This window comes from Belonocnema kinseyi, chromosome 1 (assembly GCF_010883055.1).
Source record: "Belonocnema kinseyi isolate 2016_QV_RU_SX_M_011 chromosome 1, B_treatae_v1, whole genome shotgun sequence".
In the NCBI taxonomy this organism is placed as follows: Eukaryota; Metazoa; Arthropoda; class Insecta; order Hymenoptera; family Cynipidae; genus Belonocnema; species Belonocnema kinseyi.
Genome location: NC_046657.1, coordinates 150925878 through 150952575, shown reverse-complemented (window position 1 = coordinate 150952575; position 26698 = coordinate 150925878). Strand labels below are relative to the sequence as shown.

At 30.7% G+C, this 26698-nt stretch overlaps 1 protein-coding gene across 1 annotated transcript in view; it reads left to right on the top strand.

The window, feature by feature from the left end:
- The window catches only part of LOC117174740 (A disintegrin and metalloproteinase with thrombospondin motifs 7-like), a 502350-nt gene that overhangs the window by 25286 nt on the left and 450366 nt on the right, over window positions 1–26698 (top strand). Inside the window, exon 2 of the mRNA XM_033364079.1 lies at window positions 24059–24224. Coding sequence (XP_033219970.1) covers window positions 24149–24224 — 76 coding nt within the window. The 5' untranslated portion in view covers window positions 24059–24148. The remainder of the gene's footprint in view (window positions 1–24058; window positions 24225–26698) is intronic.

Below are 26698 nucleotides of genomic sequence, written 5' to 3'. Positions count from 1 at the left end.
TACAATTATTTACAACTATTTACATAAAGTCTGATATCTAGTTCATTATCTCTATTTCATGTGATAGTGCATTTTAGAACTTATTCACATATTCAACACTTTCTGTTCTCTTCTTTTTCCCAATACCTCCCTTACCTCCGTTACCACCCGTACCTAGTTTCCCAATCTAAATCTTGCTATTCCGGTCCACCTTCTCTTTCCCGATCCCTTTTCTAAATACTTTTGGTACTCCTTCCTTTGTTATTATCTTAAACTATTTATCTTATTTCGATTCCTCAATCATCCCCCATCTTTCTATTAATTGTCTTTTCCTCTCCTTTTTTCCAATTCTTTATAGTTTACTCCAGTCCCATCTTCTATGTCTCTAGCTTTAAACAATTCCCTCCTTTCATCTTCACATCTCGTTAATGCGATCTTCCTCCCTCTCCTCTCTTTACCTCCAACAAACACTTTCTCGCCAACTCTCCTTTCTTTCCCTCCCACAGCTTCGTCTCAAATTTCCATGACCTTTTTCCCGCTCTTATACTTAACTTATCCCTTTGCGCTTCTTCTCTCACAATTTATCATGGCTTCCACCAGTCTCCCCCTAGTGTCCACCTTATATATCTTTCTTCTAAGCTATCAATATCTTTTCTTTCTTTTCATCCACATCTCTCTATTAAATAAGGCCTCTACTTCTTCATCCTCTGCCATTAACACTATGTCGCCTGTGTATACCAGTTTATAAATCTTTTCCTTCCCTCTCATATCTTCTCCATAAACTTTTCTTCTCATTTCTTCTAATGATTTAAGCGCCGCCTTCAAGTCGACGAACATTGCCATAATTACACCTTTTCCCTTTTAATATTCTTATTTACTAGACAGTTCAGAAGATATATGTTATCCGTTACCTCCATTTTCTAAACTCTGTCTGATTCGGTGGCTCTATCTTTTTTCCTTCAACTTCTATGTTCAATCTCTCCGACAAAACTGTTACATATAATTTATACATTGTTGGCATTAGGATCACACCCTACAATCTTTAACCTCTTCTCCTTTACCTTTCTTCACTATTGGTATAACTACTCCTTTATTCCATAACTCTGCCCCCCCCCTCTCCTCTCCATACTCGATTACACATTATCCATGTCCATTTCTCTAGTTCTGTCACTGCATATTTCCATACTTCATTTGGAATCTCATCTATACCAGGTGCCTTACCATCCTTCATTATTCATAAAATTTGACTATTTCTTCCCTTGTTATATCCTCTTCCTCATCTCTTTCTCTATAATATTTTCCTCCTTTCCTAATTTTTCTCTCTACTCGATCTAGAAAACCCAAAACGTATTTTTTCCATTCTCCCATTTCAATATCTTGGTTTACACTTTTTCTTTTGTTTCTTTCTCTATTTATTATCGTTATACCTCTTCTTTCGTCCATGCCTTTTCTGTCTCTTCCTTAAACCTTTCATCCTCTTCCTCTTTCTATTGATCACAAAACTCATTATACTCTTTCTTTTTTCGCCTATATTGCTCCCCATTACATTTTTCTTTTCTTTACAATCTTAATTCCATTCTGACCTCATTTTTTTTCTTCACAGTCCTTATCCCATCTACTTCTATTCATCCCATCAATTTCTATTCATCCCATCCACTTCTGTTCTCCCCTTTACTAACTTCGTTCTAACGCTTCTCCGCAAGAGGCGCTATGAACGATGCCACCTAACTGAATCTGAATTTATGCGTCCAAATTTTCTAAAGGTAGAATGTGAGTGGGGTCTCCTTATTCTACTCCGTCACTGCAAAGCTGAAAGAGACTTTAAAGGATTTTAAGAGACTTTAAGCGATTTCAGGCAATCTCAAGATATTTTTAATTATTTCATAAAAATTGAAGGAATTTTAAAAGAATGCGGAAAAGTGAAATAATTCTACAGGAATTTTATATATTTTTTAAAGATTCCAAAAAGCTTTAAGGAATTGCAAGAGATTTTATGAGATTTTAAGATAGCTTTAGTTTGTTTAAAGAATTTAAAGCGAGTTATTGAAATTTAGCCAAAATTTTTTTAATGAATTTGAAGGGGTTATGATTAAAAAAAAATCAAAGACTTTGAGGAAAGAAAGAAAATATGAAGAATTTTAAGTGATTTTAATTCATTTTAATCAATGTCGAAAAAATGATAAATGACGAGCTGCCGGATAGAATAAGGGCACATAAAATTATTTCAATATTCTCTTAGAATTAATTTTTCAAAATAAAAAGTCATTTTCGATTTCCCTAGGAACCTGAAGAAATTTTTTTTTCGTTTGAAACCTTTCACAAGTGTTCAAAATCATCTACGTTTTTTATTTGAAATCTAAAAAATCTACATTTTGTTCAAGTTTCTGAAATCTTTTTAATATTAAATAAATTTTAACATTTTCTCATATTTCCTAAATACATTTTAAAATATTTAGAATTCTTCCTAATTATTTTTTTAAATCTTGCAAATTTAAAGAAATTGCTCTCAAATCTTCCAGATTTTTTGTTGACAACTTTGGAAATTGTTTTAAATGTGCTTAAATATTTTCTTAGAATTCATTTTTCAAAATCAAATATCAGTTTGAATTTGCCTAGGAATATGAAGAGATTTTATTTTTATTTTTTTGAAACCTTTCACATTTGCTATAAAGTGTTCTTTAATTGAAATCTGCAAAAATCTACATTTTGTTAAAAATTTCCGAAATCTTTTTAATTTTAAATCATTTTTGATATATTTTCAAATCTTTAAAGTACCTTTAAAAAATATTCAAATTTTTCCTATTTTTTTTTAATTTCTGCAAAACTGAAAAAAATTTCCCGAAAATCTTCCAGAATTTTCTTAAAAAATTTTAAATAGAAATTAAAAAAAAATATTTTCTTAGAATTGATTTTTTAAAATAAAAAATCATTTTCAATTTCCCTAGGAATCTTAAAGCATTTTTTTTCTTTCACAATTTCTGAAAAGCGCCCACATTTTCTATTCGAATCTGCAAAATCTACATTTTGTTGTCATATAGTTTTACTTTTTAGATGGGAAATCTGTTTCTTTAAATATTGTTAGCAATTGGGAAAGTGTGGAATTTGAAAACCCCACCAAGAAAAAATATTACGTGTCGTCATTGAGGTTGTGCTGCATTGTTGTGACAGTTGGTGGTGAAAAAAGCGTTTATTTTTGTACCTTAAAAGGTGACGTAAGAGAAAGCTAGAAAAACGTCTCTGATTCTAATTCTGAGATCAGTTTGACCCTCTTAGGTCAGAATCAGTGTCAATTGTTGGTCGAATTGGAGAAAATTCTTTAATCTAAGAAAGTCTCTACTTATAAACGTTTTTGTGGTCGCTGAATCTGGATCCGAGGTCATTTTGACCCCATTGGGCCAGGATAAAGGTCAAGTAAAGGTCAAAATTATAAAAACCATTGCATTAGAGAAAATGTCTACCCTCAGGCGTTTTTGGGTCGCTGAATCCGAAGGCGGGATCAGATCGACCCAATGAGGTTAGAATAAGGTGAAGTAAAGGTAAAAATTAGAAAAAAACATTTAATCGGAGAAAACCTATACTCTTAGACGTATTTGGGGTCGCTAAATCTAAATCTGGAGAGAGGCATTTCTACCTGATCAGCTCGGGACAAAGGTCATCCCAAGGTCAAAATTGACAAAACCATGAAATTGGAAAACACTTCTAGTCCTAGACTTTTTTGGGGTTGCTGAATCCAAGCCTGGGGTTCATTCGAACCCATATGTTCGATTCCATTTTTTTCAATTTTGACACGTGAATTACCTTCATCCCGACCTTAAGGGGTAAAATAACCCTGGATGCGGATTTAGCGACTCCTATAAACGTCGAAGCGTATTGGTTCAGGTTGATTCAATGCTTTTCCTCATTTTGACCTTCAGTTGACATTGATCTTAATATGATGGCGTTAAAATGATCCCCAAATTCGGATTTAGCTACCCCTAAAATCTCTAAGAGAATAAGGGTTTTTCTCAGATCCAATGATTTTCTTTAATTTGAACTTCAATTGACCTAGATCCTAAAAATAATTGTTTATAAGAATCAAGTGAAATATAAATATGATTATTTCTGTTTCGTGAGTGCATTTGCAATAGTTTTGCTCTCTTTTATTCGCAAATGAAATAAACATCATGTTTGTTCAAAAATTATGACCAATTTGTAACACGCACAGTTTTTGATCGCGAAGAATGACAAAAAATAAAATAAAATATAAGGTAATGAAAAATAAATAATATTAATAATAAAATAATAAAAAGTAATAATACAAAATAATAATATATTAATTAAAATAGTAAAAAATATATATATAAAATAATAATAAATTAAAAATATAATAATTTTTGTGGTGTTATTTAGAATTAATATAGGCAAAAAATATGCTTTTTGGATTGAACCACGTGCGCACTTTTTGAAAAATTTCGAATGTATCGAACCTGAAATTTCTTAAGGATGAACCGAAGCATTATCAAATCAATTTTACTTTTTGAAGAAATAATTTGTTTGTGACTTAGGAATTTCATATTTCGGAATTTTGGAATTTTTTAGAATTTTCTTGATAAAAACTTCAGGATGGACACATTCAAATTTTTTCAGAAAGTGTCCATTTAACTTGATCTGAAAAATATTTTTTTCGCAAATTTACCAAAAATTATAAATTGAATTTAAAAAATTGTTTTTATATTCTCTTTTATGATTGAGAGAAATAACATTTAAAGTGACCAAATACATTTTTAATGAAATAACTAAAATTTCAAATATAAAAGTTAGTTTTCTACCTTAGAAATTAAATGTCTATTGCAAACAAATCGACAAAAAATAAAATAGTTAAATTTTAGTTCAATAAAAAACATTTTTCAATTTGAACAAAAAAATTAATTTTCAAGTAAAGAAATCACATTTCAATCAAAAAGATTAATATTCTACCAAAAGAGAGAAATTTTAAATAAAATAGATAAACTTTCAACTTAAACACATAAATTTTAAACAAAAAATAGAATAGTTTAATTTTAAGTTAGAGAAATAAGCTTTATGTCTGATAAAATAAAATTTTTTAAAACAGTTAGATGTTCAATAAACCAGATAAGTTTTTAACCAAAGGTTGCATGTGTATTATAAAAATTTGACAACAAATTGAATATTTAAATTTTTAATTTGAAAAAATTAATTAAAAAAAAACTTAATCAAAACTATTAATTTTCTACCAAGGGAAAATAATTGTTGACAAAATAGATGACTTTTCGAATGAATTTGATACCAAAAATATTAAATGTACATTAAAAAAAAATCGACAAAGAGTTTAGTTAAATTTTCAGTTGAAAACAAAAATTTAAGAAAAAACTAATCCTCATCTAAAGGAATGAATTTTCAACCAAAAAGTCTAATTTTGAACAAAAGATATGAATTTTTAACCTAAAAGATGAATTAGTCATCAAGAACATTAATTTTTTAACACAAAAGACACAGTTTCAACCAAATAATGGAATTTTCAACTGAATTTTTGTTTATTCTTAAGAAATATTAAAATTACGGTGTCATATTATTACACACGCAGAGATTAACATTTTGGCCATGCAAAAAATTACTTTTTAATTTTAAAGAATTATTAAGAATTATTTCGAAATCTTAATCCGAATCAATCCAAAAAATTCTATATTTCTTTTGATCCAAATCGGTTAAAAATTAATCCGACTTAACACCGGTGCAATCCGAAATAATTTGAAACAAATTTGAAATCCCAATGAATCCGAATCAATGCGACCTCATATTGACAGATACTGAATTTTCAATCAGAATGAATCCCAATGAATCCGAGTTCGGGTTAAATTGCATTAATTCAGATTAAAAATCGATTTAGGGCAATACAAATTTGGATTCATACGGATTGAACTTTTTCCGATTGATTCGAATTAAATAGAATTGAGTTGTATTAATTTTTCACCGAATTCAATTGAACGAGATTAAGAACTTTTTCGGATTGGTTTAAATAGATGCAAACTGATTTGGACACAGATTTCGGAATATTTCAGATTATTTCGGAATAATTCGGAATGAATTCCTTTCTGAAACTTTCGCCAGGGCAATATATCAAAGAATGAAGAATGATTAAAAATAAAAAATGTCCTCTTACAGGATCAACATTTTAAAGAATTATAGTAGTGTCATAAATTATCGTAAAGCTGATAGGGAGGTTATAGAGCAAATGCCGCTGTCAAATTACAATAAACTGCAGGCAAACTAAAATAAGACACCACTTACACTCTTGTCGGCGAGCAATCTTATCAACTAATAATTGTAAATCCGGGAGGTATTAATCAATCGAAACTGCCATTCGCCTCGTATTTCTTAGAAGATTCTTAATGAGAAAACATTTAAAGAATACGAGATGAAAGAAATAATAAAAAATAATATTTATTATTAATGTGTATCATCCCAGCTAAGCGGAAGATGATCTTTTTTTAAAGCACCTAGGACTTCGTCCTATGCGTACGATACAAAAAAGCAACTTTTTTCTGAAATGTTCAGCCTTTTAGTCTTGAATATTAAATTTCAAGGTCAGATTTATGGTTTTTCAGTTTTTTTCTTATATCTTGGATTGTTGTTGATGAATTTTAATCAACCTGGAGTTAAATCAAAGATCATTTAAAAATACATCTAATTTATTTTTTCGACAATTTATGGAGCAAAATTTAAATTTTGGCAAACACTAAAATATTCTATGTCAAATTTTCTCGGAAAAAATATATTCACATTACAGAAAAAATGCACACAGCTTGGTTACATTTTAAGTATTCATTATCAATTTTTTGAGATTCTTTGGAGTTGTTGAACATGGTAGAAAGAAAATTGAAAAGGGTACCTTCATACGAATATCGGACTTCGAAGACCGGACATGACCATCAGAAGAATTATGCTAGTGAGTTCTTGATAAGAATATCCGCCTAGAATGTTCCCAAAGCTTCTGATACTGCCAAAATATTTTTCTATACCAAATTGCCGTAAGTACCATAATTCTTAAAATTTATAAGGCCACTGTAGCTGACAAATTTCTTTATTAATATATGATTCATGATTTTCTTTAAAGAACACAGTTTTGTGTTATATTTACATTAATTTTGAAGCCAGTTTTCTTCAGACTTGTATTCAGTTTGTTCAACGTTCTTTGCAAGTATTTGATTGGATCTGCCGTAAAAACTTTACCATCTGTGAATGCTAACTCACGTACCTTCACAGTCCCGAGATCCGCGCCTTCTTCGTCGATAAGGGCCATTCTTAGATGCTTGTCCGTTTGAATAATTAATTTAGATAAACTTGTTGAAGATACCGTTTTGACATTAATTTGGCATAAAACAGCTACTTTAATTTTCTGGAGCATGTTAAAAGCTCAATGCATAAGGATTGTAGGTAGGAAGGTTACTTTAAATGTTACACATCAACTCCAAAGATACGAGAAGTTCGGAAACCGGGAACTCTATAGATACGACTGTGAAAGTGGCTCCCACTCCTGCGACGTTTAGATTTTGGAGTAATGCGTGAGAACGCACACATGCCTACTACGCTTAGGCGCACGTCCAATACAATCCAAAGCGCACTCGCGTGCATCTGACTCTCAAATAGGGCAGCGGGAAAGAGAAAAAAAATTGCGCTTGATCCTTTTGAGCCAGAACGCTCGTTTTTGTGGAGCACTCATATCTTTGGAGCTCATATCTTTGGAGTTCGAGTATATTGGTTGTGAATTATTCCTTGAACCTTTCCTAAGAGGTGACCAAACTTTGATTTACAAAAAGTTAATAACAAGTACTTCTTTTTTCAATTTTCTAAAAACAGAGCTGTGTAATAAAAAATAAACATGATTTTTAAACCAAATTTGCCGCTTTTTTCATCTAATAATATTTCAGAAGCATTAAAGAAATCTTAGCTGATAAGAAAATCCAACTATTATTTGTTAAATGTTCATTATTTTCTGCTAAAATGTGTACAATAAAATTTCTGGTTGAGAATTTTTTTTTTGTTAAGAGTTTTGTTATTTGGTTAAAAATTAAATTATTTTGCTAGTAATTCAACAATTTTGTTCAAAAGTCAGACTTTTAGTTCAAAATTCAATTGTTTCGTTTAAAATTCGTCTTTTTGGCTTAAAAGTTCAACAATTCGATTACAATTATTTGTCACCTAAACATTGATGATTTGAGCCAAAAAACAAATAATGAAACTGTTAATGAACGCATTCTTAAGCAAAAATTTAATAGTAGACTTTTCAACAAATAATAATTTACTTGGAACCAAAAATAGTTGGATTTTATTATCAGTTTGTATTACTTTGATACTTTTGAAATGTTATGATAGAAAACTAGGAATTGAATTTGAAAACTAAGGTGTTTTTTCATTACACAGCTCAGCAAAATGCAAAAAAAGAATAATTTACAACATTGAATAACTTTTAATTTTAACCCCCTCGATTCTCATGTATTATGCCATGAACATGCTCCGAAAAATGAAAAGTAGCAGTTTTACGTCAAATTCATACTAAAACGGTATTTTAAAAAAATCTCAATTAATTATTCACATGCACAAGTGACTAAGAATGGCCCTCTTCCACAAAGAGTGTGTTGATATCGAGATAGTGAAGGTACGTGGGTTAGCGTTTGCAAATGATAATGTTTTTCTGACAGCGCCAATCGAAGACTTGTAAAAAATGTTTAGCAAACTGAATACAAGTATGAAGAACATGGGACTCAAAATTAACGGATTTAAAACAAAAATGGTTTTTGAAGGAAATCATAAACCATGTATTACGAAAGTCAACAGAGAGCTTTAGTTGTATAATTTTGTTAGTAATCATGTGGGGTCTCCGAAATCCGATATTCATATAAGAACATCTTCCACTTTTTTCTACCATGTTCCACTACCTCCAAGAATCTAAAATATTCCTCATAAATACTGGATTCGTAAGAAAACTTTCTGAATTTTTTCGCTAATGTATATGTTTTTATTTTCGAGAAAATTCGTCTTAACATATTTAAATTTCTTTCAAAATTTGAATTTTGCACCAAAAGTTTATAAAAAAATGGTTAAATGTATTTTTAAGAGATCGTCAATTTGACCCCAGGTTGATTAGAAGCCGTCAAAAAAATGTAAGGTTTATTTTTTATAATAGGTATCTGTCTTAAAACAGGATCTTTTGCAAGATTTCTGAACGAAATTTTTTTAATACAGACCCAGTGGGCACAACATTTGGCGACATCTTTACGGCATCGTTACGACATCTTTACGACAACTTTACGACATCCTATGTCCATGTCGTTAAGGTGTCTTTACGATATCGTAAATAAGTCGTATGATCTGACGATGTCTTTACGATATCGCAAATACACCGAAACGATATAGACATAGGATGTCGTAAAGATGCCGTAAAGATGTCGTAAAGATGTCGTAACGAGGTCGTAAAGACGTCGCCAAATTTTTTGCTTACTGGGGACATGAACGAAACAGAGAACGGTTAGTTAAAGTACTTTATTTTATTTTAGAAAATTTCTATGCGATATTTTAGTTAAAGTATTTAAATAAACAGGCGCAAAAATAAACATGGGTCGTGCACGGTGATTCGTGGCCTCATACAATACCATTAACCCTTAAGGGTTTTTATTTTTATAAATGAATACTTATATACATTGATATTGAAAGAATTCTCTTTCGATAACACAATTTGCACCAGTGGCGTGATTTAAAAAAAAAGAAACACGTAACTAATTATTTTCAGTTGAATATGATATCATGATCTGGTATTTGATAACTTGATTATTATGTCATAACTCTGCTACTGGTATTTCAATTGTAAGTCACTTTTCATAAATTTATTCAGCTTCGTTCCATAATTATTAGAATGCAAATCGCCATTTCAACAAATGAAAGGAAATTAATTGTCAATTGCTAGTTAAAGGTAATTTCCCGTACGCTTTCATTAGAAGTAAATGTAAGTTAGATAAAGTAACGATTTCGAACTCGAATTTATACATTTCAAATACAAAAAATTACAGCAATAACTTCCAGCCCTATCCGACTACCCGACCTTTTGTACAGCAGCTGTTGGCGCTTAGAAGTTCCACATAACTGATATTTTATTAAACTTTGAGAAGCATTATTTATAAAATTAAAAAGTAGGAAAATAGGTATGCTTTGTTCTTTTTTTTAACTCAATTTTTTTTAATCCTCACGAACTTTTGTCCTATTGAAATATTTATCGTTTTCTTTTTTAATTTGGAAGCGTTTATTATCTTATTTTGGAACCGACCGAAAAATATAAAAAAACCTTTAAAATTAATAAAATAATGGTGGTTTTTCTAAAAATATGAAAAGCTGTTTTAAAAACAACCAAAAATTATATATTTTTTTGCCAATTTCGTTTTACAGTTTTAGTTTCGTAATAAGGATATCTTGTGAGTTTTATGCGGATTAAATAAATTTTCTCGGCAGGAGAATTTTTTTTCATATATTCAAATTTTTTAATTTTTCTTGTAAACAGCAAAAGATACGAAAAAAATCTGAGATCTACTTTGCACGTTATAAAACGTTCTATTAAAATTACACTTGCTATTTTGTGATAGATCACCATCATATGCGAGGAAAATTTGAAAATAAAATTTGTAGGAAAAAAACTTCTTTCGGCCTAAAAATGGTTTAGCCCATATAGAGCTGATCAGATGCATTTCTTATATTAGCAAACACTTTTCAAAAATATTGGGAAGAATCAAAAGTTGGGCTTTTATAGAAAATTTTTTTTTTTTATTTTCTTAAAATTTGATGAAAAAATATAATATTTTCTGGAAAATACCATCTTTTTATATTTCCCAGTATGTAAACAAAGTTTTTTCTAATAGAAGAAATATATCATATCAGTTTTATGCCGGCTAAACCATTTTTGAGGCTGGGGGAATTCTTTTTTAATTAAAAATTTAATTGCTAAATTATTCTTTTTAGACGGGCAAAGTTTTGTCTTAAAAGTTTTCATATCTCTCGTTGTTTACCAGAAAAAATAGAAAATCTGATTATATGAAGAAAAAGAATTCTCCTCGCGACAAAAGTTACTTAGCCCTCATAAAACACAGAAGATATCTTTACTATGAAACTACAAATTTTAAAAGAAATTGGCAAATAATATATAATTGTGGGTATTTTAAGCAAATTGGCATATTTTCAAGAAAACTACCGCTATTTTATTAATTTGGAAGTTTTGAAATATTTTTAGTGGGTTCCAAAATCATACAATAAACGATGTCAAATTGAAAAAGAAAACGATAAATATATGAATTAGATTTAAATTTTTTGAAGATAAAAAATAACTGGAGATTTTAAAAAACAAAACACAGTATTCAAATAGAATTTCGTAGAATTTTTTTTGGGCAAATTGGAAAAATACATATCGCCTCATTTACTCTAAAAAAGAACGTATTTTGTCCCCGAAAGATTCTGCAATTTCAAGTGTAAAACCATAAAGCCTGCATAAAATATCAATTTTCGTAAATTGCTAGATAAATTTGCCGAGAAGAATATTATTTTTTGTTTTTTTTTCAACTTGTTCTCGAGTGAACTCGTTTCTTTATCGTAGCCACGGACTAAGTCAAGTGACTAATGAGATGAAGATGTTATAAGTTAATTCAATACGATCTCTGAAATGTTTGCAATAATGTTTTAGGTACAAAATCAAGAGCATGGTGTAGTTTGTATTTCGTCTTTCACAGCTGTTATACTTGAACAGCGGCCGCGAGCGTTGGAGGTGACAACAGTCGCCTCTGGATGCTTTCTTAGAGCTACCATTCATATAATTATATGTAACATATTATTATATGTATAATATTATATATTTTGACCAGGTAGATAGAAGTAAACTTTGGGCAGTCCTGAAAAAGTATGGAGTCAATGGATGGATCCTGCAAGCTATAAAAACAATGTATGCAGCTAGCAAAGCGAGTGTAAGAGTGAATGGGAAACTGAGTGACTGTTTCGATATTATTCAAGGAGTTAGACAGGAATGCGTTATGTCTTCATGGTTATTTATATTATTTATGGACAAGTGTTTAGGAATGGCTCTCTTCGACGAAGAGGGTGTGGATCTCGATACAGCAAGGGTACGTGGGTTAGCGTTCGCAGATGATAAGGTTGTTATGGCAGAGTCTATCGAAGGCTTGCAAAGAATGTTGAATAAACTAGATGTAAGCATGAAGAGCATGGGCCTCAAAATTAACGCAAATAAAACAAAAACTATGGTGTTCGAAGGAAAGAGTGAGAAAACACTATGCAATATTTTATTAAATGATGAGAGAATTGAATAATTTGATAAGTTCGTATACCTTGGTAGCTTATTCACTAGGGACGGGAAGATAGATGAGGAATTAGATAGACGCATAAACGAAGGTAAGAAGGTTATTGGTAGAGCAGGTCCCCTTATCAGAAGTAACAATATATCAAATGAAGGTAAAATGGCAATACATAATTCTACATTTGTACCGACTATACTATACGGTAGCGAGACATGGACTTATCAAGAAAAAGATAAGAGTAAAATTAAAGCAATTGACATGAGATTCATGCGCATAATGTGCGGGAAAACCCTGATGTACAAAGTAAGTAACGAGATAATTCTACAAGAATGTGGTGCAGAAGAGACGCTAGTAGACACATGGGGAAGAAATCGGTTAAGATGGTTCGGACATGTTGAGAGAATGCCAAATGAACGACTAACGAAGCAAGTCTATCAAGGTAAAGTAAATGGCAGCGTGCCCAGAGGTAGACCGCGGAAAGAATGGTTAGAATGTGTGAATGAGACCCTAGTTAGAAGAGACATAAGAAGTCACAGAAACACGGGAGCCTGCATGAAAAAATGTATGGACATAAAAGAAGCTAGAGAAGTATGCCAGGACAGGAAAGTATGGCGGCAGATAGTTAATAAAAAGATTGTCAGTAGAGTGAATGACGCCTGAAACAAAAGACCTTGGCCACTAATGGACCCATGTGGGGAGCCTTACATAACGACTTCGTGAGGTTCTTCGCTTGGGATGATTGCTAGAGAAATTGATCAGCAACCTGCGTCGGAGCAGTGTTGCGGAACGAACGTGTTATTTACTTAAATAGCACGAGAACTCTGGATCAATCTGAAAAATTTCTATCCCTTCCACACACTACTCCTTTCCCCTACCGAATGAGTCATGCCTACCCCGAAAGGGAAATGGCTCAATGGTGTAATAAAAGAATAATAATTATTACCATTATTATACCATTGAGCCACTCCTTTTTAATTCTGAAAAAATTATGTTGAAAATGATATATAGTAAAAGTTCTAAAGTATTAAAAATTTTTTGTTCTAAAAAAACGGAAATTTTTATTGAAATTTTATACGTTTTCTATGATTAATGTTTGTCTGTATTTATACATTTTTTTTTTCTAAATCCATCCTTGACTGACCCAATTAGTTTTTAAGTTTTGTGTAGTAATGATGAATATCTAAATGCCTTCAAGGTGTTATTTATGTTTTATTTGCATTAATATATACATGACATTAAAAATGTTCATGTATTCTAGTACTTATATTGTATGTTATTTAGTTGTGCATTTTAGAGAAATATGCTGAATTTGTTGATTTTGCTAATATCTACTTATTCATTTAATCCCCCCTCCCTCTTTTTCCGCGTATATTTTGTTGAAAAAATGCATTTTATTACTTGATAACAATAAATTATGCAATAAACATGTGTTGAAATTAAAGAAATAATTGCATATAACCATTTGCATTGCCTTGTTATATTTAACAAATAAAAAATTTCTAGTTCCTAAAAATTGAATGAATAACATTCAAAATGGTTTAATTCCTAATTTATAATACTGAAGAAAAAATTAAGATAGTATTACATTTGCTAATTTCGTTATTCAAATTTCTAAGATATTGTTATATCATAATTATATTTTGTTACATTTTTTATCATAATATTTCGTTTTCTCTTAGGTTTTTTATTTTTTCAATATGGTTCCGACTTCCAATTTGTTAAAAAATTAATTTATATTTTTTATTACAAAATGTATTCTTAATATGTAGTACCTATTATTCATTTCATTAAAAAACACTTACTTATTGACACATGTTCAATACCTATTGTTAGTAACATACCTAGCACTTTTAAAATAATCCTTTTGCAGTTCAATGACCTTTATATTTTTTTAATATCAATTACCCATCAAAGAATTGTTGGTCTTAATTTTATGAGCTAAGCTAATGGTCTGGAATGTTTTTACTTAATATTAATTAGTGAGTTTCCCATAATAGCATAATGGCATGACGATTGACGCGCCGCCCGGCGGATTAGTTCACCCGCGAAGTGGAACTTGTAAACGACAACTACTTTTCTCAGTAGTCGGATAGGGCTGGTTTCTTCTTATTCAACTCGAAAACAGACATAACCTATTTATCTAAAATCTGCGTTGTTAGACGATTATTGGAATGGAAATAAATCCATTTGAAGTTGTTTAAATCTGCGAAAATCAAAATATATCCGATAAAATCAGATGTTAATTTTCATATGATTTTTTTTTGTTGTGATCAATATTTTCATTCAGATTAAATCCGAAGGCAGAAATTTATTCCAAACGATTTTGTTTTTAATTAGACCATCATTTAAAGTAAATCAAAATGATTCAGCCATTAATCTGTAACCATTTAAAGTGATTCTGTTATTTTCAGCCGGCAAATACTCCAAACTAATCCAAATTATTCTGAATTAACTTTCAATTATATATGTATTTGCTGGCAGATTAAGATTAATTTCAGCTGAAATAGTTATTCAATCAACTTTACTGAGAAAAAATTATTTTGAATGTATCCGTTCTAAATACATACATTTTGCTAAATGATTTCATTGTCTATCAAAAGTTGCTCCAAATGCAAGTTGCTCGAAACGCAAGTGGCTCGAAATGACTCCAAATTGACGTGCCTGAATAATAAGGTTCTGTTTCGGAGAACCCAAGTAAGAAGTTATTATTTCGTGAAGATTAAATGGAAAGATCCTACAGACATCCTACCAATATTTGATTTCATGTGTATTCGCTGGCGGTGAAAAGGTCATTTAAAATGCGTTTGCTATTATTTCATTGTAATTATCTTAGACTTTGCAACATTCTGAGACAGTCATTCCATTACACCTTAATCAGAAAAATAATTCTGCATGTTTCCGTTCTTAGTCTATTCAATTCGAGTAATTACGAATTTTTTTTTCGTAAATCTCCACATTTTTGAATGATTTTGTTTTCAATCGAAAGTTGCTCCAAAAGAATCGATATTAATCTGAATGTACCTTTTATTCCATGTGTATTCGCTGGCAGACAAAAATTTATTTCAAATAATTTCTCTATCATTCCTAAATGGTTATGAATGATTTCGCAACAATCTAAGTTAATCAGTAAAATAATTCCTAATTTTTTGTTCTAAACCTTCATCTATTGCGAGTGATTATAGAGTTATTTCTCACAACTACCACTCTTTGCCGGATGATTTCGTACTCAATCGAAAGTTGCTCCATACGAATCTAAAACATACTGCAATACATTTGCATTTCGCTCTAATCATAAATATCAATCCAAATTATACCATTTTAAATTTGAACTAATTCTGCATAAATACGCTGTTTTTAGTAAGAATTTCCCAGTTTTTCTGCATGATTGCGGTCCATCTATAGTTTGAACAAACGAATTCACATCATGCTAAATTAACATTTTTATTGCATCTGTATTCGCTGGCGGACAACTTTTCGTTCCATGTATATTCGCTGTTTGATTAAAGTTCATTTAAAATTTGTTCGCTATTATTTCGCTACAAATAGAATCGATTTCGAAACATTCTGAGATAGTTCCTCATTAAAATTTTCTCAAAACAATCATTCCGTATGCTTTCGTCAAAAGTCTTCATTCATTCCGAGTAATTACGAATTAATTTTTTTAAATTTCCGCGATTTTTGAATGATTGCGTTGTCAATCAAAATTTGCATGAAAAGAATACACATAATTAATAATTATTTTTTAATTCTTTGGGTATTCGCTATCGGAGAAAAATTCATTTCAAATTAGTGCTCTATCATTTTGGGATCACCTTGATCGATTTCGCCAAAAAATCCAGGAAAAATCATTCTGAATATTTCTGTTCTTAATCTTGATCTATTCCGGGTGATTTTAAATTAATTTTTTATTACTACCACGCTTTGCCGAATGATTCTGTATTCAATCGAAAGTTGCTCCAAAGTAATGAACAACATTCTAAAACGTTTTATCATTCGACTTTGATCAGAAATATGATTCCACTTCAATCCGTTCTATGTTCGAACTTATTTTGAATGAATACGTTATGATTACTAATAAGTTTTTCATTTTTCAACATTCCTGTTGCCCTTATGCATTTACATTAAACAAATCCATATTATTTGGAATAATTTTTCTTATTCCCTGTGCATTTGCTGGCTGATAAAAGTATATTCCAAATAAGTTGGCTATCATTCCAGTATAATTATGATTAATTTTTCAAAATTCTGTTTTCATCCCATTTTATTTAGGAAAATTATTTCAAATGTTCTCGTCCTAAATTCGAATTCATTTCAAATGAGTGTGTATTGTCACGTCTAATAATTTTTCCATTTTTTCGCACGATCGCGTTATCAATCGAAAGTTGCTGCAAATGAATCCACGTGATTTCATAGTCATTTTTAAAAACTTTAGCATTTTGTTGAATGATCATATTGTCAATCAAAAGTTGCTCCAAAAGAATTCAAATCATTCAAAATTAATTTTTCATACAATGTATATTCGCTGGCCTATTAAACTTAATTTTAAGTGAGTTCTCTATCATTCCGATATAATTTTAATTGATTCCGCAACATTCTGAGATATGTTTTCACTCTACTATCACTCTTCTATCAGCAAAAGCATTCGAATGCTTCTGTTCTAAATCAGTTCTCCTTCATAATTATTTCGCATTAGTTCCGAAGAACATTTTCCCTTACAAATTTCTTCTTATATGAAAAATAAACACTTATCAATAAAAACTAACAATTGATGAAGTCTAGTATAAAAAGTCTTGAAATTATCTCAGAGCACGGTGGGTCTCGATTAAGCTTTTAAGTTGAGCTTATTCGAGACTGACCATGCTCTGAGTTCAGCTAACAAGCTTGTTAATAGAGTATTCACAAACAACCAGCATTAGATTCAGTTCAGGTGGGGGGGGGGGTCAGCTAAAGAAACGTTTGGTGTTCACAAGCAGTGAAAAGTAGAGGATGGATACGTTTAATGTACTGTTTTACCTTTGATTTTACCGATCCTGCTTCGCAACAACTCAAATAATTTTGAATTGTATTACCTAACGTTTTGTACATTTTACAATCTTGGAGTTCTCTTTTCTTTGCCTAACACTAGGTTACGAGTAAAAGTTCCTGTGAGAACCAATACCCACCATGATATTTGCGAGCTTTAAATCTGTTACAATACTCCCTTCAAAATTATTTATTTGCATTGATGAACCACAGCTGCAACACATTCTCGTAATTTTCTTAGGCACTCTGTGCTCATACTTTTGACGGCACCCATGCGGTTCTCCCTTTTTTTACTAGACTGGAGAGACAAACATACTATCAGAAACCCAGTTCCACCTTTAATACCAAAACTTCTAGAGACATTCAGATAATTCTCTTTCCGTTTTAAAGTGTTCAATGAAGACCTCTGTTTCAATGCAATAAGCAACTATTTAGGCTGCTTTGGAGAGCCCATAAGCTTTGACATGGACAAAATAAAACTTCCTACAACTAAAATATTTATCGACGCAATGACTTTTGGCCGATACCTTTTTGTTCAGATGGTGATCAAGAATTTTCGAATTCTTCATAGTAGCACGAATATATTTCTTTTCAGCAGCGTCGGAGTCACTTTTTCTTGAACTTGTAGACCAGATTCTATTCCAGTCAGATTCTCCAAGCGAGTGATCAAGTTGCACTTGTGGAATATACCTCGAACAATTAGAGGGAATCAGAAGTTGCATCGTTTGTTAACAGGAGGAGTCTCCGGTTTATCTGAAAGAGAAATTTCAGAATGAGAATTGCACGGTTATAGAAAATAAGGGGGCTTAAATATTTTAAAGTAGTAAAATTCATAATAACTAAAGTTTTTGTGATGAAAATCAATTGAATAAATAAAATAAAATTGTATAATATAACATATAATAATAAGAAGCAAAAAATAATAATGTGATTATAATTTCAGATAAAAATGTGTCTCTAAAAAATTTTAGTTCATAATAGATTGAAAATATTATATCCGCTTTTATAAATTAATAGAAATTTTTTATTGATCATATCTGCCAGTATACGTTTTTCGTTAAGCAGAAGAACTTTCGCAATATTTCCTGCTTGTGGTGTTATTTCCAGGTGACAAGTGTGACAATTCCATACAGCACTGCTACAACTTGATCTGGCTCCTTTCAGGAGTTTAAGGATAGGAAAATCTGTCGGTCTAATGAGTGTCTTTATACCATCATTCGTAGATTTTTATCAAGCGTTCTTGCGCGATCTTTCAACATTTTGGCGTTTGCCTGACAGAACTATGAAATTTTATAACGATTAAAGATACCGAAAAATGAAAAAAAGATTTTCAATAAAGTGCATTAAAAAATCGTCATTTTCGAAAGTTATTGCATAAAATCTAAAATTTTCTAAGTAAGATAAAAAATCGTTCACTAAAAAAACGACTCCCGCAGGCTGTCTCTACAAGATTTTTGAAAGTAGAACATTCATTTAATTATTCACTTTTTTCTCTTATTTTTCCTAATTATTCAACGGTCCTACTTGTGGCCAGATTTCCAGAATTTATAGTATTTTTTTTAATACAAAACTAAACCTTTTTAGACAATAAAATTTAATTTTTAATTTATTTTCATGAAAATACGCTTACTACCTTGGTAAAAGAAGCAAAAAGAGCATAGTAGGATAAGCGCGTGTGTGCTGCTCTTGCTTGTATCTATTTGAAACTTATACAATAAGTTGGCATGGATATAAGATTCAAATTTCTCAAAGATTATAATTAAAAATAAAAATAAATTTTATGGCTAAACCAATTTTGATAAGAAAAAAAATATGTTATGGAACTCGACGGTACAATTTAAAAAAAAAAATTATAAATTTATTTCGTTAGCCGGAAGTGCTGAAAAAAACTTAATTCTCATAAGATTTTTTTATGAGATGTATTTAAACCACACCCTCTCCCCATTTTCTCTGTTAGTAATGTTTAAATACTCTTTTAAAACATTTCCAAGTTTCATAGCAATCGGCTGGGTAGCACGTACTTTCAAAATTTAAAATCTCAAGCGTGCAGGTTGCAGTATCCCTGGCGAGAGTACTCGTACATAAGAGCAACCCCTATCGAACATGTGAGCATTTTTTTGTTTTGTCAAGCAAGTGTTCTGGTGATGAAGTTCACTTCATTATTCGCTTTATTTTTCCGTATAAAAAACTAGTCGCGCGTAGTGTTATTTTTCTTCGATAATCGAAACTTTGCTAAGTATTCAATTTTTTTCTTAATACCAATCAATAATTTGGTATCTTTTTAGAACACTTACTGCATTTCTCGATTTTTTGGCGACAAGGTCAACTTCATTGTCCGCTTTTTTCGGTGAAAATAGTCCCATTTAGCGCTATTTTCTTTCGATAATCAAACCTTTTCTGATCACCCAATTTGTTTTCATCAATTTTTTCAACGGAAAAACGAATCGGAGAATTAAACGAACGTCGTAGCCAAAACAGTTGAAGTGACAAGTCAAATGAATTCTTACGCTTACTACGAAGAATCATACAAGAGTCGAGAAACGTTGCGAATATTCACAAAACTATACCAAATCTTTGATTGGTATTATGAAACTGAATTGGATAATCAGAAAAGGTTAGATCATGGAAAGAAAATGACACTACATGGGAGTAATTCCACGGAACAACAAAGCGGAGAATGAAGTTAACCTTATCGCCAAGACAGTTCAAGTGACAAAACAAATGAACGCTTAGACAAAGTATGTAGAAATACACGAAAATCGAAAAACGCAGTGAATCTTCCGATAAATGTACCAAATCCTTAATTGATATTATGAGAAAAAATTCGATAATCCGATCAGAATCAGGCTATCGTGTGCGAGTACCATCTGTCACTAAGAAACTGAAAGATGTTTTAAAAGGGGATTTAAACATTATTTATAGATAAACTTTATATGTGCATCACATCCCATACAAAAATTTGATAATAATTACATTTTTGCAGCAATTCTGGTAAACATAATAAATTTATCATTTTTTCTAACATTGACCCATCGAGTCTCGTAATATGTTTTTTTGCTGAAAATGATTGTGAGACATCACCGAGTAATGAAAAGAAAAATGGAAGCTGCAAGCACTTTTGCTTGAGCCTAGTTGAGACCCACTCTTAGAGTGATTTCAGTAGACGAAACCTATCGTGAATTCATTCATTAGGTTATTTATGACATCTTTTGCACCGACAGAAAATGGATGGCACCGGTATTCATTTTTCGATAAAGACAGAATTAGATGCGAATCATTCTGATTGGAACGGAATTAACGTTTATCTGGGAATTTGGGTTTCATTGAATTAGGTTACAACTATTGTTTATCAGAGGTTCGATTCATCGGATTGGAAGGGAATCCGCTTTTGTCACAAAAGTCGGATTTACTTTTTTTGAACCAGGTTAAATGTTTCATTGTTACTGATTGAAATGAGACAGAATTTAATGTCAGAAGTTTTCATCATAAACGATTGAAACAGATTGAATACGTTTTGTTAAACGGTTGATTCTCTTGGATTGAAAAGTATTGAATTTTGCGTATAAAGATTCATTCTGATTAGAGCCAAAGAGATTATTTTTGGAGACGTAGGATACAGATGAAATAATGTGGACAAACTTACTCCAGGATAGTGATACATAAAAATTATTTTCCGGTATACTTGCGTTTGGATAAGATGTAAAGGGAAATTGAACCATGCAGAGACATGTAACGCGAGCTTAAACATTTAAAATAAAAGTTTTATCTAAAATCACTTTCTTGTTATTTAATTCAAGTAAACATCTCTTATCGTGTTAAGAGAAAATGGACCTATTGTCCGATGCATATTAGTTGACTAAAAACTAAGAAGGCTGGTTAAAGATGCCTATAAAACAAATCGGATTTCTGCTCACCTTCTTTAGTCAGTTTAATTTGGAAAAAAATCAAAATAACTCGTAATGAACTTGTCAGGTGTGTTTAATATTTTGTGATCAATCGGACGAATCGTGCGAAACATTCAGAGCGATTGTCAGTTCCGATCATCAAGCTACGGTTGAATGAATTCCTATTACCGTAACTACGTGTGCGCTACTTGATGAACCATAACGATCACTGGTACACGGGGAAAAACAAATATGCAAAATCATTTTACAATTTTCTCGTCGGCTTGTTTTGAACTTAACGAAGCGTGATATGCTCTGTATAAACATCGATCATGTTTACTTCTCGTGTCAGGTTTTTAAACATTTTTAAAAGTAAATTATAGCCACCTATTTGTGAAACTTGACTACCTATAAATCAAAATCCGTACTAATCAGGATTATAAAATAAATAATGCGTAATAGATCAGCATCCTTCTGCTATAGGAAATATATAAAGTCATGTAGCATGTTCATATTATAAAAGCATTATTTCTACATTTATCTAAGTAATTATTTGAAACAAAAAGAACTAATAATTTAACAATAAAATTTTGAAAACAATCTTTTAAATGTCTGAAATCAAATTTAATAACCCAAAATGGTGTGGCCTATACTAAAAGCTTAGCTACTCCAAAGATTGCTGCAGCATCCACGTTGCAGGATTTTCAAGCCACCGAGTCAGAATCTTGGCGCCCCAACAAAATATTGTAATAAAACCTTGTCTCGAATGTACATTTCTGTGCTGTAGCGACCTGTGGTTTAAGATATTGTATGTTGTGCGAAGATGCTGGGTGTTTCAAGAAAGATTCCGTATAGTAGGAGAGCCAGCTACACTGGACCTTGCGTCAAGACTACTGGACTACTACTAGTAGTAGTCTAGAATACTATCAAGTAGTGAAACTATCTTTCCTAATCTTTTTATGTATCAATATCTGCGACGACGCAAGATCCAGTGTTGCTAGTTCTTAGACTACTTACTGAGTAGTTGACTACTTAAAATGTACAAGTAGTCTAGACTGCTATCTACTAGTGAAACTTTAATACCTAATTTGTTCATGCATCAATAACCGCGATGACACTGGACCTTACGTCATCATGGATATTCATGCAAACAGAATTAGGAACGATAATTTCACTTCTAAATAGTAATCGAAACTACTAATAGTAGTAGTCTAGTAGTCTAGTAGTCTAGATCAATACTAGCGATGACGCAAGGTCCAGTCTCATAACAAAAATTAGAAATAATAGTTTCACTACTAGATACCAGACCAACGACACTGAACCTTGCGTCATCGTGGATACTGATCTAAACTACTATACTGATACTAGCAGTAGTCCAGTCTACTATCACGCAGTGAAACTATCTTTCCTAATCTTTTTATGTATCAATAACCGAAACGATGCAAGATCCAGTGTTGCTGGCTCTCAGACTACTTACTTAGTAGTAGACTACTTAAAAAGTAGTAGTAGTCTAGAATACTATCTAGTAGTGAAACTATCATTACTAATTTGTTTATTTATCAATATCCGCGATGACGCAAGGTCCAGTGTCGCTGACTCGTTGACTACTTACTAAGTAGTAGACTACTTAAACAGTAGTAGCAGCAGTCTACAGTATTATCTAGTACTGAAACTATCATTCCCAATTTTTTTATCTATCAATATCCGCGACGACGCAAGGTCCAGTTTCGCTAGCTCCTAGACTACTTACTAAGTAGTAGACTACTTACAAAGTAGTAGCAGTCTAGTAGTCTAGTAGCCGAGATCAATATCCGCGATGACGCAAGGTCCAGTTTCGCTGGCTCTTAGACTACTTATTAAGTAATCTAAGTGCCAGCGATACTGGACCTTGTATCATCGCGGATATTGATCAATAACGAAAATTAGGAATGATAGTTTTACTACTAGATAGTAGTCCAGATGTTTGAAGCACCTTCAGGCTATGGCAAACATTGGTGTGGCATCAGTCGCGCATAAGTTTAATTTGGTCCTACACTTAAGACATCTACTCTCATTTTGCGGAGCAGGGGAAGACAGTGTTCTGGACTAGGTTTGGTAAGCCTGCAGTCCAAGAAAAGGGTCATTTTAACTCTTGACGCCCGTTTGAGATTTAGACCAGAACTTTTTGCTGACTTTTTCAGACTTTTTGCTTCGGAGCATCTGATAAGATCTTTTAGGGGTAGATTATCCATAGAGAATCTAATTTTTGACTTTGTGAAAGGGCAGCCCTGATCAATCTGAATCCAGGTATTAAAGGAAAACCTATTTTGTCTGTTAGCCTAGTTGCCCATGTAAGGTAGGATAGGATAAGATGAGATAGGATTTCTTCAGGCTTACAGCCTTTGGTGGCTTCTGGATCGTATTGCATTCGGATCCTATTTTATACCCTTTTCCAGAAGCTTCTTTTTTCATTTATCAAATGTTTTTAAAGTGTATAATAAGCTCCGAAACTATGGTAGATTTTTGGTGAAGTTCTTTAATTGTGATTTGAATATAATAAAAAAAGGCAAAAGAACAAAACCAGCTTACACTTTTTTATAAATTGAATTGAGACATTTATGTTTTTGTTGTCCAGCATGAATCTTTACATTCTTAAAGTTTCTAATAATTCTGAATTTACTTTCTTAAACTTTAATTTCCACATTCATATATCAACAAATGAAGTTTTTTTAAATTTATTAACAGACCTAAATCATAGACTACTTAAAATAAGCCAAACTGCAAGGAACCTATTATAGTAAATTAAAAAAAAATTAATAATAATAATTAAAAGCTCTCCATGTGTCGCAGATAGTGCAGATCACCGGCTAAGGACTTCCCGTCGATGTTCCTGCCTCTCACCGAAGAAATTGTGGCGTTCCATTAGATTTAGTATCAGCAATGCAGTACTTAGTATTTCTTCAGGCCATCGTTTTCGTCAGCACGGTTGCGGAATTACGGACAACTCGACACAGAGGTGACAAATTTTTGGCTGATCTTATTAAAATTTTTTTTGGATCATGAACAAGCTAGAGGGGGAGGGAGGTCATGACATCTTTGAACGATTTGTTACCGAAGGGGGGAGAGGATTCTTAACTCAAGTACGTAATTTTTGCTTCTTCGCAAAAATTTTGTTCTGGAAATTATCTTTCAAGTTATGACTTTTTTTGTTTAATTGAATATTTAAAAATGTTCTTAAAAAGACATTTTTTCCGGATCTATATTTAACTTTTGTTTAAAAAATTCGTCTCTTTAGTTCAAAATTAAGTTCTTTTGATAGAACATAACCCTTTTTTCAAATTAATATTTGTTGCTGATAAGTCACCAGAAATGTTTTTTGGAAAAAAAGGTTTTTTATAAAATTTTGTATTTTTGATAAAATTACAATAATTTTGTTGAAAATTGAACTATTTCCTACAAAATTTACTTTTTGCTCATATTTAATATTTTGTTGTTGAGAGGAGAATTGAAATATTTTTGAATGAAAATTCAACTATTTTTTGGAAAATTTGTTCTTTTTTTAATAAGAAATTAGTCTGTTTTAAGAGAAACTTTACATTTATTGAATGAAAATGCAAATGTTTGGTTAAAAAGTAAACTATTTTCGTCAAACTGCATACTTTTTGGTGGAAAATTTAATTGTTTCGTTGAAAATGTAACTATTTCGTATAAACTTTATTTTTTTTTTGAAATGTAAATCTTGGTTTGGAAAAATTGACTGCAATACTTTATGGATAAAGGTTCAACATTAAACGAGAAATGAAGTAGTTTTTTATTGAAAATTCATCTGTGTTAGTACGAATTTCATCTTTCTTAAATAAAAATGCAACAGTTTGCGAAAATTCGACAATTTCGTAAAAAATTAATCCCTTTTGGTTGAAAAAATTAAAAAAGAAAAGTGAACTGGTATTATTTCGGATGAAGGTTCAACTGATTTTTTTTATTTTGGTTTATTTAAAATAAAGATTTATTTGCTTCAACAGAATTTTTTTTAACAGAAATGCAACTATTTGTTAGAAAATTCCACAACTTTGTTAAAAAGTTATTCTGTTTAGTTAAAAATTCGTCTTTTTGGATCAAAAATTAAATTTTTTCCTCAGAAACTTATTTTTTGTTTAAAAATTAATATTTTGATTTTTAAAAATCAATTGAAATATTTTCTAACATAAAACTCATCTATCTTTTTTGTTTGAAAATTCATATTTTTTGTATAAAAATTTGTCTGTTTTGGTAAAAATATCTTTGTTTTTATGAAAATTCACATTTCTGGTAAAAAATTATTCTTTTTTTTGAGTATTGAACTATTTTCTTTAAAAGATTTATTTGAATCACTTTGCTAATAAATTTTTTTTACGATTTATACTTTCAGTTTGAAAATTCATCTCTTTGGTTGAAAGTTTAACTTCACGAAGTTAACCAAGATTGTCATTGCGCTGACTCTTTCACATGTTATTTGTTAAATTTACAAGAATTAATAATTGTTAAAGAACTTTTATACAAAATTCAGAATTTTTCAGTTGACTGACAATTTTTCAGTTTTTTTTACAAATTTTATTAAGAACGTCTTTTCGATTAATCATAATAATCAAATTTTAAAGATTTATTATTTAAACTACTTTCATGAGAAAATTAAGTGATTGGGCATTTTTCGAAGAATATGCTTAACTTATTTACAATAATGATTTATTATTCAAATAAATTTCATAAGCAAACTTATAACTCAACTAATTTATAGATTTAGAACCATTTGAACATTTTAAACAAATTAATTTTTATTAGAAAATGTATGCACTATATATTTAAAAAGAATAAAAAATTAACAATTTTAACAATTTAACGTTAATTTCATTCTTAAGTGAAAAATCTTTAATTATTGAAAATTCGTCTTTTTGGTTTTGAAATTCTTTTTCTGTTATAAGTTTAATAATTTTTTGGCAAATATAAACTATGCCACTTTTTTGTCGGGAATTTATCTTTTGGTTTTAAAATTTCAACAACTTTGTTCAAAATTTAATAAATTTTTTGAAAATTTAAGTATTTTGTTAATAAGTAATCTTTCATAGTAAAATATACATGTTCTTTCTTTAAATAAATTAATAAATTTGACAATTTTAAATTTTTTCTATAATACTGTTTTATTTCTTTTATAAGAGTTTAATTACCTATAACAGTTGACATTACGTCTAGAAATTAAACAAGTGCATAAACCTGAAAACACATAATCGATCTTAATTATTCAACTTTTAAGCCCACATGTTGTCTTGCAAGTGCAACCCACTTATTAATAATCGCAAAATCGAAGCACCATCTGCCTTCCAGCCAATCAATAATAGTTACTGATAAGGTCTTTAACACTTGAGTTCCGGTCTTATTTTTAATTTATTTATTTACTGTTAAAATAATTTTTTTTTGCAAGAAACTTGTTAGATGTTAAAGTGAAAAGTTTCATGT